The 18,002-nt window shown below is 34.7% G+C and overlaps 1 protein-coding gene, 1 long non-coding RNA gene and 1 pseudogene across 4 annotated transcripts; all 3 read left to right on the forward strand.

Moving 5' to 3' along the window:
• Positions 1-223: 223 nt before the first annotated feature.
• Positions 224-12,748, forward strand: LOC123208867. Of its 3 annotated transcripts, none has more exons than XR_006500851.1 (2): positions 224-1,570; positions 12,340-12,748. It is a non-coding gene; the product is annotated as an uncharacterized LOC123208867 (long non-coding RNA). The 3 variants fall into 3 exon arrangements; XR_006500853.1 differs by having other exon boundaries at positions 12,415-12,748; XR_006500852.1 differs by lacking the exon at positions 12,340-12,748 and adding an exon at positions 3,340-4,136.
• On the forward strand, positions 7,855-12,748 carry LOC123208866 (annotated as a pseudogene).
• Positions 12,749-14,402: 1,654 nt separating this feature from the next.
• Positions 14,403-15,598, forward strand: LOC123208460 (F-box protein SKIP23-like). Its single transcript, XM_044625996.1, has 2 exons — positions 14,403-14,784; positions 14,829-15,598. Exons 1-2 carry the CDS (start codon positions 14,403-14,405, stop codon positions 15,596-15,598), a joined length of 1,152 nt encoding a protein of 383 aa, XP_044481931.1.
• Positions 15,599-18,002: the final 2,404 nt, after the last annotated feature.

An 18,002-nucleotide genomic window follows, 5' to 3' on the forward strand; every position in this document is an offset into this window, starting at 1 on the left:
TGATATTTCATTTTCAAGGTTTTAAAAAGGTATAAAGACATCAAACACAGTCGTTTAATTATAATTTTTCAAGTTAAACTTAATTCAATAGTTTCCCACTTTAAGTTTAATTCAAGCTTACAACTTCTGAGCTGAGCTCAGCAATAAATCCAAATTGAATTGAGTTCAAATATAATAATGCTCAACTTACAGTCTTGCTTGGTGTCATGGTAAAGTAATATCATTTTTGTAAATATATTATTATTATCCGTAACACTGGGGTGTCCTGTACTTTCCACAAACCTTGAGGAGTAAGTTGTCATATTTCTGATATTTTCTGATAGTCATTTGCACCGACACTGGGACCTGGACATCTCTGGGAAATCCCATTATCTTCATCTCTGTGATTCATTAAGACCTTTCCCTTTCTTCTTCCTCCGTCCGCACTCTGCTGAGTGTTTTTAGCGTTTTTTTTTTTTACCAAATTACCCTCCATCCATGGCCACCGCCCCTGCAAACCCCGACTGTTGCAGTCTCCCAGACCCCATTCTCTTCAACATCGCGCAATGCCTCCAAACCCCATTCTCTTCAACATCGTTCCGCTTCGCCATCCCTCTCCCCTCTCCGAAACTTTCTCCCGTTCATTATTTCTATGACCCCGGAATCTCCGACCCTCCTTTGCACCTCGTCATTGCCGAATACACTGTCTATGCCTTGCAACCCCCTTTCCCACAAGGCCCATCCGTGGATATTCAAAGTTGAAAAATCAAGCCAGGGGAAAACCCGTCTCGCCGCCATTTTGAAGAACACGTTCTTGAATATCGTGTGCAGGAAATCGGTAAAGGGCATAGAATTGGCTGAGTTCCGGATGAACATTCGAGACAGTTTAGCGGGTGGAAATATATTTTGTTGCAAAAGTTGCCGTCTCTGCAGATAATGATGAGTTAGCAGTTATGGCTTTTCTGAATTTGGAGCTAATGGTTTGGAGGAGCTCTAATTAGAAATGGGTCGACTTGGGTTTTGGTGATGTTGATGTTCAGGATATTGTTTATTATAAGAAGCAGTTTCGTGTAGTGATGTCAAATGGGCATATTTTAAGTGTTGATCTGAAGTCTTTGGAGGTTAGTGAACCTTTGCCTCCATTGTTGACTCGTTTTAATTGCAAAAGCTTTGTAAATACATCTAGTGAATTGTGTTTGATTGAAAATCGTAGTAGTAGTGATAAAAAAGAAAATGGGAAATAAGAGAAATTTCTCTCCAGCTGAGGTTGAGAAAGTGGTTTTGAATTCTATTTTCTATGTGTTTAAGCTTGATGAAGAAGAGTAAGAGTGGATTGAGGTGAAGGATTTGGAGTGTCGAGCATTGTTTCTGTTTGATGGTGGTAGCTTTTTTTTTTCGGCTAAAGATTTTTTGGGAATAAAACCAAATTGTGTTTATATGGGTGAAACTTGTTTCTTTGGGGTTACATATGATTTTCCAGGGATGTATGCTTTGATTTTCGACTTCAATGACGGTAGCAATGAGTGGCTCGTATCATTTCCTGAATCTTATGAGATTTTTTGGTCTCCACCAGCTTGGCTCTTCCCTGAATGTAAGTTTTTTTTGCTTTTTAAATTGTGTATTGTATAGTACTTTCTGTGATGAATTCGGTGGAGTGGACTTGTGTTTATGGTTCATTTCTTTATTTGTGATAGCAATGCCATATTAAATTCTGATTTGTTTGACTAGATTGAAGATTTTTAATGAGATTATGTAAGCGTTGAAAGTGCAGATTTAAAAAGCATATTAAAATAGTATGTTAGTCGCATCTGGGGGAGTTGCTTGTATTTATAGGTTGTTTCATGATTCTGATAGCAATTCCATAGTATTATTGTAATATATGTGTATTGATTATTATTTTTTAATTGAAATCTGATTTGTGTAGCTAGATTGAGGACATTTTTAACAAGATTATGTAAGCACAGGAAATACTGATTTAGAAGGACATGGTGTAAAACAGTACATATACTGATTTCCTGCATGTAAATTTTCAATGTTCAAATGCTTTTTACAGATATTACTTGTTGTTGCTTGTTTTCAGTCGGATATGGATTTGCTTTGCTGTGTTCCTTATTGTCTCCTTTTGCTACACCATCTTTCTTGATGCTCCCTTTGTCGTAATCCAAGCTTTACCCAGTTGTGGGTGCGAACTCTTGGATAATCATTCCTCAAGGTTGTTCTGGAGATAGTTAAATTACTCTTTGTAGGATCATCTGTTAGGATTGGGACACTTGTCCTCAATCCAACGGTCACTCTTTATTATAAATATGTGTTTTAAGTTTCAAAAGGAGAAAGGAAAAAATGTATTAGGGTTTTGGTTTGAGGGCAGCCATTCTTGGCTGATTTAGGGAGGTCTTCGGCTCCTTGAATAGTGGAGGCATTGCTGAAAAAGTATGGTGTAACACACAATATTGCTACATCGTACCATCTACAAACTAGCGGACAAGCTGAGGTTTCAAACCGAGAAATTAAATCTATCATTAAGAAAACCGTTGGTCCAACTAGAAAAGATTGGAGTTTGCGTTTGGAGGATGCACTATAGACGTATAGAACAACGTACAAAATGCCAATTGGTATGTCACTGTACAAGTTAGTATTTGGTAAAGCCTGCTATCTTCCAGTGGAATTAGAACATAAAACATATCGGGTTATTAAGCATTGTAACATGAAGTTGGATGAGAGTGGTGAACATAGGAAATTACAGTTGCAAGAATTAAAAAAAATTCACAATGACGCTTATGAGAGTTCTAGAATTTATAAGGAGAAAACAAAAACATTTCATGACAAAATGATCTCCAGAAAAGAATTTTCAGTTGGCTAAAAAGTTCTCCTTTATCATTCAAGACTTCGGTTGTTTCCAGGTAAATTGCGATCTCGTTGGATTGGACCTTTTGTTGTTACTAATGTTTTTCCTCATGGTGCAATAGAGATATAAAGCTTAGCGACCTTGAAAGTGTTTAAAGTTAATAACCACAAACTCAAACCTTTTTATGAAGGAGTGCAAATTACAAATGCTGAACAAGTGGAGCTGACAGATCCCGTCTATATTGATAAATAGATGGAGGCATTACGTCAAGCCGATGATAGTAAACAAAGGCGCTACTTAGGAGGCAACCCAAGTTTTCAATCTTATTTTAATTCATACTTCAATTTTAATTTTCTAGACTTTGCTTTTAATTTCAGTTTATGTGATTCAATTTTGATTTTAAAATTAATTTTTAGGATCTTTGATGTTTAATTAGTAATTATTTTTATAATTATTTTTTCGTTTTAATTAATTAATTATTTTTTACTGTTCAATCATCATTTTTCTTTTGTCAGGTTCCAATTAGCCTTCTGTAAATGTTCACGAGGGAGCAATCTGCATTTTAGTGTTTTGGAAGTGGGGCATGTCTTTCTGTCAAAGTCTAGCTCTTGCTTTGTTATTCTGTTAAACATAAGGGGCACATATACTTAAGTGCAAGTATAATGTTGGGTTATATGAAATCATATTTGCCACCACCGTCAAACTGCACTTTCTCTCCCACTTAAGCCTTAACAGCCACTATCCTCATTCTGCAACGCCATGGTCAAAACCCGCTCATAGTATCAAAGATCAGCAAGATCCACCTATCGGAAACCCCCTACACCAGAGCCATCATCTGAATTCGAAGAATCCCCCATTAATCAAACTTAACAGTCTTCACCCTTTCCTACATATTTGACGCCTCAATCATCATCTTTCTCACCATCACCTTGGCCACGACAAAATGCCACTACTTCAGCCCATTTTGGTCTACGTTCGGGCACTTGAAAAAGGAAAAAAGTGGAACTCTCTAGTAGCCTAAAGCTTAAACTAGGCGACTTCAATACCTTCATTGATGAACAAGACCAACAACGGTATGGGTCTATATGTGAGCGAAAAATCTACCCCTATAAGTATGTTCATATTCAAACTCTTGATCAATTGGGCATTCGTAATGAAATTGATGAGCTTGTGAATAGGCTGGATTGGAAAAATTATGTATATGTGAATTGCTCTGCCTTTATTGAGCTAACCCGTGAATTTTATACAACATTTCAATTTAATGATAATGAAGAGTTTGATTTGTTTACTAAATGAATAGTTGAGTTTAGGATAATGGGGAGAGAATGGTCGTTTTCAATTTCTAAATTTAACATGGCTTTGAGGTTTTTGAAAAAAGAGGATGCAAAGAGTGAGCGATATGTACATTCACAATGTGATTACAGTCCTGAATTTAATCCTGTTGATTTGTGGAATGAATGGTCAATTGATTCTGCTCCGTACAATCCTAGTGCTTTCAAGAGTTCTTATTTAAAAAGTCCTGTGTTTAAATATTTACAACGTTTATTGGCTTTTAATTTTTTCGGAAGAAGGGATAGTACAGGTACTATTTTTAAGGTTGAGTTTTATTTTTTATGGTGTATGAAGCATATTATTCGAGTTAATTTAGGTTTTTGGTTCTTCACTCAATTCCAATCAGTGGTCCAGAAGAAAAATAAACCTTTAATCCTTGGTTCTTATATCATTTAATTAGCTATTAATTTGGGTTTATTAGATATTTCTAATCATAACATGCACATTGCTTGTGAGGTAGAACCATTGGATATGACTTGCTTAGATAGGATGGGAATTGTGACAAAACAAGTGGATGGCAGTTTCAGTTTTGTGCAACTTGGACCAGCAACAATGCCTCATTATAGGCCTAATAGGCAGTAGAGAACAATAGCAGAAGCAGTTCCCAACAATACCCAACCATGAGTAGACATTCTATCATCTTCTTATGCTCATTCATTCAAAAACATAAAGGCACATTTGCATAGATATGAACAAAAATTAGACTGTATAGAACGCAATCTGATGGCATTATTCAATTCTCAAGGATTCACGCCGCCTTATCCCTTATCTCCATAATTTAAAGTGCTGCTCCTTTTCCACAGATCCAGAGAAGTTTTCTTTCCCTTTTCTTTTAAATTTTAGTTTTCATTATTGTGTATTTTGTTTCAACATTGAGGACAATGTTTGGTTTAAGTGTGGGGAAAGGTTTATTTGTGTTTTATTTTTTTTTGTTCCTTTTTCCCCTACACTTAAATTTTTCAAGATAGTAAATTCACCAAACAACAAAATTTAGTTTAAATGCCCTGCTAACAATCATGGTTGGGTAAAGATTTTTACTTGAAGGCTTTGGTTTGTAATTTGGTTTTAGCACAAAGAATCAAGGCTTTGTAAGGCTTAAGGGGCTAACTAGGGAAATTAAAATAGGTTGGCTTTTTAAACTAAAGGGTTTAAACAAGAATGCCTTTATCATTTTCGTGCATGCATATATTGATGCAATCTTGAAATAGTTCAAAGCAAGTTCTAGAGATATATTCACATAGAAGAATATCACTTATCAAAGAAAACATCGATTGATATATATGTTTCAATCTTTTTCGGCTCAAAACTCACGGGTTAAATCAATTCACCTCAGCTTCAAACAAAGCTCTATCATTTAATTATCAAAATTTGTTTTAAGTGTATACCCTTAGTTAATCTAACAAATTAGTATGCATTGCTTTCATACTTAATCAGCTAAATCCTATGACATGCATATAATTTAATTCATTCAAAATGAAATTAATGAAACTATTTGGTTGACTAAAATCAGGGAAGAATACACCAACTGTCACATCAATGAAAAACAAAAACCAACTTTAACCAGTAACAAACAACAACAAAAACAAAACAAAGCTCAAAATAAGGCATAACCAGAATAAACATAACACAAAGAAGATAGAAAAACAGACAGAAGAATAGAATAGGTAGACAGAATAGAATAAAAACAGAACAAAAGGACAAAACATAAGACCATATTAGAAAAAAAATAGAAGACAGGTAAAGAAAACAGAAAAAATAAAACACAAATAAACCCTCCCCCATACTTGAACCAAACATTGTCCGTAATGTTTAAACAAAACACACAATAATGAAACTGAAATATAAAAGAAAATGGAAAGAAAACTTCTCTGGATCTGAGGAAAAGAAGCAGTAGTATGAATTATGGAGATAGAGGATAATGTGGCATGAATCCTTAAGAATTGATGAATGCCATCAGATTGCATTCCATGCGGTTTAATTTTTGTTTACATGTATGTAGTTGTGCCGCTATGTTGTTGAATGAATGAGCATAGGAAGATGATAAAATGTCTACTCGTGGTTGGGTGCTACTGGGATATGCTTCTGTCGTTGTTCTTTGTTGCCTATTTAGCCTAGAATGAGGCATTACTACTAGTCCAGGTTGCACGAAACTGAAACTGTCATTTGTTTGTTTTGTCACTTTTCTCATCCTATCTAAACAAGTCATATCCAATGGTTCCACCTCACAAGCAATGTGCATGTTATGATTAAAAATGTCTAATAAACCCAAATTAATGGCTAATTGAGTGATATAAGAACCAAGGATTAAAAGTTTATTTTTCTTCTGGACCACTGATTGGAATTAAGTGAGTAACCAAAAACCTAAATTAACTTGAATATTATGCTCCATACACCATAAAAAATAAAACTCAACCTTAGAAATAGTACCTGCACTATCCTTCCTTCCAGAAAAATTAAAAGCCAAGAATTACTGTAAATATTTAAACACAAGACTTTTTAAATAAGAGCTCTTGGAAGCACTAGGGTTGTACAGAGCTGAATCAATCGACCATTTATGCCACAAATCAGTAGGATTAAAATCAGGACTATAATCACATTGGGAACATACATATCACTCACTCTTTGCATCCTCTTTTTTTAGAAACCCCAAAGCAATGTTAAATTCAGAAATTGAAAATGAATATTGTCTCCCCATTATCCTAAACTCAACTATTCCCTTGGTAAACAAATGAAACTCTCCATCATCATTAAATTGAAATGTTGTATACAATTCATGGGTTAGCTTAATAAAGGTAGAACAGTTCACATATACATAATTTTTCCAATCCAGCCTATTCACAAGTTTATCAATTTCATTACGAATGCCTAATTGATCAAGAGTTTGAGTATGAACATACTTACAAGGGTAGATTTTGCACTCACACATAGACCCATACCGTTTTTGGTCTTGTTCATCAATGAAGGTATTGAAACTGCCTAGTTTAAGCTTTAGGCTACTGGAGAGTTCCACTTTCTTCCCTTTTCGAGTGCACGAACGTGGACCAGAATGGGCTAAAGTAGTGGCACTTTGTCGTGGTTGAGGTGATGGTGAGGAAGATGATAATTGAGGCGTTGAATGTACAAGAGAGGATGAAAACTGTTGAGTTTGATTGACGGGTGATTTGTCTAATTCTGATGACGGCTCTGGTGTGAGGGGGTCTCTGATGGGTGGATCTTACTAGTCTTTAATGTTGTGAGCGGGTTCTAACCATGGCGTTGTAGAATGGGTGAAGAGGCTGTTAGGTTTTTAGTGGAGAGAAAGTGTGGTGCATCGGTTTGGCAAATATGATTTCTGGAAACATATAACCCTAGCCTTATAATTACACTTAATCATATAAACCCCTTGTATTTAATAAAATAACAAAACAAGAGCTAGACTTTGACAAAAACGAATGACCCAGTTCCAAAACACCAAAATGCAGATTTCTCCTCTGTGAACATTTACGAAAGGCTAATGGAACTTGGCAGAAGGAAGAAGATGCTTGAACAGTAACATAAAAATAAATTAAAATGAACCTAATTGAAAATCATAAAATAATTGCTAATTAAACATAAAAAAATCCTAGAACTGAAATTTAAAATCAAATTTGAGACACACAACTGAAATTAAAAACAATTGTCCAGAAAAATTAAAATTAAAGTATTAAAATAAGATTGAAAGCTTGGGTTGCCTCCCAAGTAGCGCCTTTGTTTACAGTCATCGACTCGATGTAATGCCTTCGTCTATTTATCAATGTAGATGGGAGTTTTCAGCTCCTCTTCTTCGACATTTGCAATTTGCACTCCTTCGTAAAAAGGTTTGAGTCTGTGGTCATTAACTTTAAATACTTTCGAGGTTGCTAAGCTTTGAATCTCTACTACACCATAAGGACAAACGTTAGTAACAACAAAAGGTCTAATCCAACGAGAATATAATTTACCTGGAAACAACCGAAGTATTGAATGATAAAGGAGAACTTTTTGGCCAATTGAAAATTCTTTTCTGGAAATCATTTTGGCATGAAATGCTTTTGTTTTCTCCTTATAGATTCTAGAACTCTTGTAAGCGCCATTGCGAATTTCTTCTAATTTTTGCAATTGTAATTTCCTATGTTCACCACTTTTATCAAACTTCATGTTGCATTGCTTGATAGCCCCAATATGTTTTATGCTCTAATTCAACTGGAAGATGACAAGCGTTACCCAATACTAACTTGTACGATGACATACCAATTGACGTTTTGTATGCTGTTCTATATGCCCATAGCGCATCCTCCAATCCTTTCTTATTGGACCAATGGTTTTCTCAATGATAGATTTAATTTCTCAGTTTGAAACCTCAGCTTGTTCGCTGGTTTGCGGATGGTATGACGTAGCAATCTTGTGTGTTACACCATACTTTTTTAGCATCGCCTCCACTGTTCGGTTACAAAAATGCTTTTATTAATCACTAATTAAGGCCTTTAGAATGTTGAACCTGCTGAATATGTTAGATTTAAAGAAACCTGAAACAACTTTAGAGTCATCAGTACAGGTAGCTTTCGCTTCTACCCATTTTGAGACATAATCAACAATTAATAAAATATAAACATAACCAAACAAATATGAAAAAAGCCTCATGAAATATGTCTATGTGATGCATAGATCTCTTTTGTCTTCGAGCAAAGGAATGGTCAATCCAGCTCTGATTAATTGATGATTCATCATCGTCTGGGAGAGGGAGGATCACCAGTGTGGTGGTTGGCAGACTTTGGTCATCAGAGAAGTAACAACAAGACAAAACCACAAACCCTAAGGGGAAAATGTTTATTTTCAAGCCTTAGGTGGGGGGAAATGATAGTTTTTAGACCTAGAGGAAAAATGTAATAAAACTTTAATTTAATAAATTTTTTTATTAAATAATATTTTTACCCCTAATCTTAATTAATATTTTTAACAGAAATTAACTTTTAGGTGGATGTTTGAGTTTTTAAAAATTGAATGTTGGAAGTTTAGGATTATATCAAGCCTTGGGTGGGAACAAGTCTTTTGGCCATGTACCAGTTATACATTTAATTATGATTTTTCAAGTTAAACTTAATTCAACAGCTTCTATTTTAAGTTCAATTCAAGCGTACAGCTCCTCAACTCGCCCAACTCAGACTCAAATCTTACATAAATGTAATTGAATCGAGCTCAATTTACAGTCTTAGTATTGTGGTAAAGTAATATCTTTTTTGTAAATATATTATTACTATCCGTAGCACTGGGTTGTTGCTTTCTACAAACCTTGAGGGGTAAATTGTGATATTTCTGATATTTTCTGATACACTCACTCGCACAAACGCTCGGTCCTGGACCTGTCTGGGAAATCCCATTGTCTTCATCTCTGTGGTTCGTTAAGAAAACTTTCCCTTTCCCTATCTTCGTCCTCCGTCCGCACTCTGCTGTTCCGACGCTGCTGAGTGTTTTTAGCGTTTTAATTTTTTGTCTAAATTACCCTCCGTTCATGGCCATCGCCTCTGTAACCCTCGACTGGTGCAGTCTCCCAGACCCCATTCTCTTCAACATCGCGCAACGCCTCCAACCCAAACTGAACTCAGCCGTTTCCGCGCCGTCTGCAGCTCGTTCCGCTTCGCCGTCCCTCTCCCCTCTCCGAAACTTTCTCCCGTTCATTATTACTATGACCCAGGAATCTGCGAACCCCCTTTGCACCTCGTCATTGCCGAATCCACTGTCTATGCCTTTCAACCCCTTTCCCACGGCGCCCCTCCGTGGATAGTCAGTCAAAGTTGAAAAATCAAGCCAGGGAGAAACCCGGGTCCAGGACACCTACTTTCGCCGTCATTTTGAAGAGCACGTTCTTGAAATGTTGCCTAAGTGAATTTGCTGGAATATCGTGTGCAGGAAATCAGTAAAGGGTATAGAATCGATTGGGTTTTTGATGAACATCCGAGGCAGTTTAGTGGGTGGAAGGATATTTTGTTTCAAAAAGTCGCCGTCTCTGCAGATAATGATGAGTTAGCAGTCATGGTTTTTCTGAATTTGGAGTTGATGGTTTGGAGGAGCTGTGATAAGAAATGGGTCGACTTGGGTTTTGGTGAGGATATTGCCTATTATAAGAAGAAGTTTCATGTAGTGATGTCAAATGGGCATATTTTAAGTGTTGATCCGAAGTCTTTGGAGGTTGGTGAAACTTTGCCTCCATTGTTGACTCGTTTTACTTACAAAAGCTTTGTAAATACATCTAGTGAATTGTATTTGATTGAAAATCGTAATAATAGTGATAAAAAATTGGGAAATAACAGAAATTTCTCTCTAGCTAAGGCTGAGAAAGTGGTTTTGAATTCTATTTTCTATGTGTTTAGGCTGGATGAAGAAGAGTAAGAGTGGATTGAAGTGAAGGATTTGGAGGGTCGAGGATTGTTTCTGTTTGATGGAGGTAGCTTATTTATTTCAGCTAAAGATTTTTTGGGAATAAAACCAAATTGTGTTTATATGGGTGAAACTGGTTTCTTTGGGCTTACATATGATTTTCCAGGGATGTATACTTTGATTTTCGACTTCAATGATGGTAGCAATGAGTGGCTCGTATCATTTCCTGAATCTTATGAGATTTTTTCGTCTCCACCAGCTTGGCTCTTCCCTGAATGTCAGTTTTTTTTTTTTCTTTTTAAATTGTGTATTGTATAGCACTTTTTGTGATGAATTCGCTGGAGTGGACTTGTGTTTATGATTCATTTCTTTCTTTGTGATAGCAATGCCATATTAAATTCTGATTTGTTTGACTAGATTGAAGACTTTTAACAAGATTATGAAAGAATTGAAAGTGCAGATTTAAAAAGCATATTAAAATAGTATGTTAGTTGCATCTGGGGGAGTTGCTTGTATTTATAGGTTGTTTCATGATTCTGATAGCAATTCCATAGTATTATTGTAATATCTGTGTATTGATTATTTTTTTTCAATTGAAATCTGATTTGTGTAGCTAGATTGAGGACATTTTTAACAAGATTATGTAAGCACAGGAAATACTGATTTAGAAGGACATGGTGTAAAACAGTACATATACTGACTTCCTGTATGTAAATTTTCAATGTTCAAATGCTTTTACAGATATTAGTTGTTGTTGCTCGTTTTGAATTGGATATGGATTTGCTTTGCTGTGTTCCTTATTGTCTCCTTTTGCTGCACCATCTTTCTTGATGCTCTCTTTGTCGTAATCCAAGCTTTAGCCAGTTGTGGGTGCGAACTCTTGGATAATCATTCCCCAAGGTTGTTCTGGAGATAGTTAAATTACTCTTTGCTGGATCATCAAGCATGAGATTCAAGCAAATTTGATTTATTTATAGTTGACTGCTATATGCAGTTTCTGTGTTTATTCCAGTTTCAGATAATCAATTTTAGGGAATGGTTACAAAATTCCATGATCTCTCGACTCTCAGCCATGATTCATTGTCATAGGGTACTCTGTTTTTCTATTTCAGTTCTTGATAGTCTCTCTATTTTCATATGTCAAAAACAAATATTTATCTGTAAACTAAGTTTCCTTTTTATTGGTTTATTAATTTGTGCCTTGTGGCAGATTCTTAAGTTTCTGTGGCTTCGGTATGTTCAGCCTTTGGTGTTCATGGTACCTTCTATGTGTTTTTTAACTTTCACTTCATAATATACAGTAACATTATATCTTTGTGATGCGATTACTGATTGATCCCTGGATTTCTTACTCTATCAAATTCTTACTAAATTGAACCTTTTTCAACTCAGCTTCATATGAAGCATTATTTTGTTCTGAGTTTAACGGATCCGTTCTTGTGTTCGCCTAGAAATTTTGCACTACCTTGCCAAGTCTTCTTCATCATAACGTTTTGTTCTCTTTAGTATTTTGACAAATGCCTGCATTTGAACTTTATTATTACATGTTAGGTACATGAACAACTTCTATGGAACGATGCGAAGACATTTTATTGAAGAAGTTTTTGGGATAAACCGCTTGAGTAGTGTTTCATCATCAATGTGAAGATTTGATTAACATCTTGGTCGGACTATGCACGAATTATAAAGAATTTTTTTTTTATTAGTTGGTAGTTATGCTGGTTTTAATTTCTGAGCATGTATATATGCATTATGGATGTTAATGTTATGAAACTAGATTAAGCTTGGTCATTTACTTCTGTTATGCCCAGACTCCTGTATATCAACTAGCTTTCCTACACATTTTGAGCTGCTAATATTGTCCTGATGAGCTCAGAGTCTTTCAGATTACTTTTGTGATGATAATCTGGCATTACACGATTGGAGTTGGAGGAGTCCCAGAAGCCCAATTAGGGCTGCAAGTGAGATGAGATGCTTTCAAACTGCTCATGGCACGGTTTATATCGGGCAGAGTTGAGTTTTGAGTTGGTTTGATTTTAAATATGTGGATAATTGATGAGTATATAAGTTACGAGATTTAATTTTCGAATTAAGCTCAAGTTAGTTGTTTTATCTTGAGCTCAAGCCAGAAACTTTTTAACTTGGTGAGCATGAACTTGAGATTTGTGTAAATATAATCAAGTCAAACTTGAATCAAACAATACTTGGTTTAGTTTGGTACGATCGTAGTCCTATGTCCAATTGTTTGAACCCTATCCAAAATTATAAATGACTCTAATTTTGTCAACTAGTCATACTTATCATGTTATTAAAATCAGCTCAGACAAGACTGATTGGCTCAATCTTGAACTAGCTCTTGGTCCAGTGTGGTTCAGCTAAAAAAAGTTCGGTTTTTGTCTTTTATATATATATTTATAAAAAAAAAGAAAAATAAAAATGATAGTGGATAACATTAAAAAATGATGGTTGAGTAACTAGTTGGAAGTTAAATAGTTGTCATTAGAAATAAACAAATATTAATTAGAAACAGAAAGTTATTGAAAATAAACAAATATTAATTAAAAAAATAATTGAATTGAATTGATTTTGGTGGGTTGAAATAAGTTAAATATTTATACAAATGTTTTTAATAGAAAAAGGCTAAAAAAGTGACATTAGGTCATTCTGTTTAAATAAATATTCTTATATTTTAAAAAATATGATAAATATTTCATAATATTTAATAAAAACATTATAATTTAGGAATCGATTGATCCATCTGATTGAATCGATCGAATCATAAATCAATAAGACAACTAATTTGATTATCGATATGATTTTAAAAATACTAATACTTATGATAACGAGCCATTGTTTGGTTTATTTCATTTACTAGAATGAGGTTGTGGGCAAATCTCATTGTTGGGCAAATTTATTGATATTATAGAGCTTATGGGTTCACTTATGGTTTTTGAAAATTTGTCTTAAATGAGTTTAAACTAGGGATGACAACGGGGAGGGGCGGAGAGGGGATCTCAATCCCCATCCCCATCCCCATAGGGGATATCAATCTCTGTCCCCGACCCGTCCCTGCTACGGGGATGAAAATGATTTTCCGTAAAGAAAAATCCCCTCTCCGTCCCTGTGGAGAAAATCCTCCCCGTATCTACAAAAAAAATATATTCTTTTTACCTTGTAAATAAATATAAATATATTAAATAACAAAATTAAAATTAATTTACTATTTCAAATATCATAAATATAATATATTAACTCTTTTAATATGCACAACAAAAATCTAAATAAATTTGAAAAACATAAATAATTTAAAACTATAAAAATATATTAGTATTTTAAATAAATATATTAATATAAAGAGACAGGGATAGGGGCGGGGAGGGGACACATGTATCCCCATCCTCAGCCCGTCTCCAATTACGAAGATTTTTTTCATCTCCGTCCCTGTCCCCTTTCCCTTTTCTATCGGGAATTCCCTCCCCGTTAAGGTCAGGGAGGGTCGGAGCCCCTAAAATCAGGTTTAAATTGCCATTCCTAGTTAAACTCATGTTTGAATCTAGGAATTTTATATTACCAAGTTTGAACATAAGTTTGGAGTGTTTGACTTACTAAATTTATTAACATAAAAAATTTTGAATCAAAATAATTAAAATAATATTATTTTGAATAATATATATTCACGGCAGGTCAGTCAAACTATTTGACAGACAGAGCCTGCTCAGCTTTGGGCTGCGCCTTTTTATCTACTTTGTTCTTTCTTCTACGATCTTCCTTCTTCAAGTTTGGACTCTCTCCTTATCTTATCCCCTCTTTCTTCTTTCATATCCTTTCCATAGACTTTTCTCCTTTCTTCTTCATCCTTCATGTCATAGCTCCCATGGAGAACAGTTCCCGTGACTGGTCCAGTTTTCCAGACCACCTACTCGCCACCATTGCAGACCGCCTCCCCACTAGAATCGACACTCTCCGCTTCCGCGCCGTCTGCACCTCATTTCGAGCCGCCCTCCCTCCTCCTCCGCCACCAAACCCATACTCAGACATCCACTATTTCCACCACTCTCCCACCTCCAACTCTCCCATACACTTCTTCATTGCCCAGTCTACCGTTTACGCCATCCAACCCCTCTCACAAATCTCCCATCCTCATCACACCCCAGGAGCCTGGCTAGTCAAAGTCGAAGATTCACCGTCCGGAGATGTCAAACTCCTGGATCCCTTCTCCACATCTCAAGTCAAGAACGTCTCCGATAAGTACCAGGGTCATTCAACTTACTGGATTATCGCGTTAAGGAGATAAGTAAAGGATACAGACTTGAATTAGCTACAGACCAACAAAGGGAGCTCAGCAGATCGGAACGAAGCTACACTGGCAAAGTAGTGGTTTCTGCTGATGAAGATGACGATGATGATGAATTCGCTATTATGGTGTTGATTCAGGGAAAGGTTGTAGTTTGGAAAAGAAGAGATAACAAATGGCACAATATCGATATCGTTCAAGATCGATTTCATTGTATTTACGACATAATCTACCATAACAGAAGATTCTATGTCTTTAGCTACAAAGATCGTACTCTGTGTGTGGATCCGAAGACCTTGAACGTTTCGGAACCAGTGGCTCCATTGCGGATTTCGCTAAGCAGGTCAGTCTCTTCCTTCCACTTGGTAAAGTCATCTCCGGATTTGTTCTTAATCCGGAAGAATTACTTAGACTTCCCTGGAAACTGCGACAGCCACTTCTGGGGTAAATCTGGTGACAGAGGTTGCCGGGTTGGGTTGAATATTTTCAAGCTTGATGAGGGGAAGGATGAGTGGGTTACGGTGAAGGATGGATTCCAGGATAGAGCCTTGTTCATGTTCAAGGAATGTAACTTTTTTCTTTCAGCTCAAGAGTTCTCAGGATTGAAATGGAATTGTGTTTATTTGCCTGATAGAGGTCGTCCGAATGTTGATGGTGATTACCCTGGAAGCAATGCTGTGATCTTTAACCTGGAAAATCGCTGTACTGATAAACTTTCAGCTTTTCCTGGTTTTTCCGAAATTTTCTGGCCTCCTCCAGGCTGGCTCTTCTCTTAAGGTAAAGGGTTCTTTTCTTTCATGTTAAAAAAAGTAAAATCCTGATTTAGTCTGTAAATTGAGGACTCTTTGTTCATAAATGTGAAGTTTCTTTATATTAATACAATAATACTCAAGAATTGCTCTGTTCCATGCCGTCTCCGTGTGCTGCACAATTTCTTCATGCTGCTAAAATTTTTGGAATTTGAGCTTTAATTGCATAAAATGTATGAGAATCTTCTTGGATATGGTTCATTTTGGTTGTGCTGGGTGGTAAATTACTCTTTTTCAGAATGTCACGCTTGAGATTCAAGTTTTATAAATAGTTAGTACCCTTTTTGTGAGATTAAGCCAAAAAAATAATTGCACAACTTTCTTATACCTTGTTGATTATTTTGTTTTGAGTCATCAGACTAGAAAACTTGTGGAATCAATAAAACAAACAACATTTTGGTTCACTTTGGATTGTTGAAACTGCCAATACAATGGTTTACATATATAAAGCTTCAAGTATGATACCACAGTGCCCTCAATGTAAGAATACTTGATGACATTGTGAAACAAATTGGTTAAAGCCATGAGATTGATTGCAATCATTAGTTATATTATGTTTTGGAATAGAAATTTGCAAGTTCGCATGAGACTCATCTATCTAATATGGCTTGAATTTACTTTTAATTTGAAAATTTACCCTGTTTTAAATATTAATACAACTTAGCAGCTTGAAGAGTCTAGCATTCGAATACTTCTAAGAGAAGCTAATAATGTCTATTCTCTATTTCCTCAAGAACATTAATGAATCCGGATTAGTTAGTAAGATTTATTTGTATATATAGTATTGCTCGCTCAAAATATCCAAGTGACCATGAATGAAAAGGTGATGAAGATCATTTACAATTAAATCAAAATCAAGCTCTAAATGACTCCCCAATTAGGTTTTATCCACTGACAATATTTTTAGAAAAAGTTTATAATAACTTTATATTAAGAATATTTATATCTGTATGAAGATCAACATGATTTTTCCTAAAATAATTCTAACATCAAAATATGGATAACAATACCTAATAGTATTAGACTATTATATTTTTTTCTATTGACAGAACTAAACTTTGGTTTTTTTTAACTGAGGGAATTGAACTCTCAGTTTTTCCTATCGGAGAAATTGAATTTTTAAAATTTTCTATTAAAGGGCTAAATTTTTAGTATTTCCTATCAAAGGTATTGAACAAAAACAGTTAGATTTGTTTGTTTTATTTTGTTTTGGAAGCGAGTTGATTACTTTGATGTTTCATTATGAAATACTGAAATTTTGGCCTCTTCACCTTAAATAAAAAAAAAAAAAAAATTTAGTTCTTATAAAAGGCATTAACAATTTTAAATTAGTAAGATTTTTAAATTAAAGAGACCAAATTTTATTTTATTTTTTCTATTATAATAACTAAATTTTGTATTTTTACTTTTGAATAAATCAAACTTTTAGATTTTCTTATAGAAAAAGTTAAACTATGAATATGTCTTATTAAAGATAAGACATACACAATTGGAAGTGATTGTTTTATTTTGTCCCTCAATATCTATTGAAAATCTATTTAATCAGTTGAATGTCTAAAGACAACTTGTATGTATTCTTATAAATTAAGTTTAAAAAGAAATGGCAATTCATCTATTACCACACACTTACCCATGACTTTGCTGTGTTTTGATGAACATTAACAATTTGCTGTGACTCACTCTTCTTCTCCTCCTTCCATTCATTCACAAAACTCTAAACAATCTGTAATGGTAAAAACATTAACCGTGGAGAATCAATTCTACCGTTTAAAATGATCACAATATATCAATTCAACAAGAAGACAGGAATTTCCTCAATAACCACTTCAATACTTCAAAAACACAAAAACACATAAACTATAATATTTTGCCTTCTCCATCTATGCATAGTTGCCTATAATTGACTCAGAAAATTTTAATTAAACGCAAAATCAATACTAAAGACAATTGAGAATTGATTAGTATTAATTCAATGAAAGAGATCGAAGAAGTCTACGCGAAAGTATATTGTTAATTACTGAATGAATACATGCATGCTGTTTTGTAATTGTTGTACGATTGTATAAAGCCACTCTTCAAACAATGTCTTGTGTTCACCTCTTGCAACCTTGGCTTGTCTTTCCAATTGTGTATGTCTTGTCTTTTCATTTTTACTTAAATAACCTTTTAAGGGCAAACTATATTATTTTCATTTAAGTTAAATTCAAATTATTTTTAATTTTATTCAATAAACTTGAATAGAATTACTTTTTATTTTACTTGTAATTTACAAGAAAATCAATGAGATAAAAATTTGACTAAATATGGATAAGTTGTAATACCCTCAGGTATGTTCCAGGGGTATTTATGTCTTTTGACTCTATTTAGAGAT

The sequence above is a fragment of the Mangifera indica genome, chromosome 2 (genome assembly GCF_011075055.1).
Source record: "Mangifera indica cultivar Alphonso chromosome 2, CATAS_Mindica_2.1, whole genome shotgun sequence".
NCBI classification, from domain to species: Eukaryota; Viridiplantae; Streptophyta; class Magnoliopsida; order Sapindales; family Anacardiaceae; genus Mangifera; species Mangifera indica.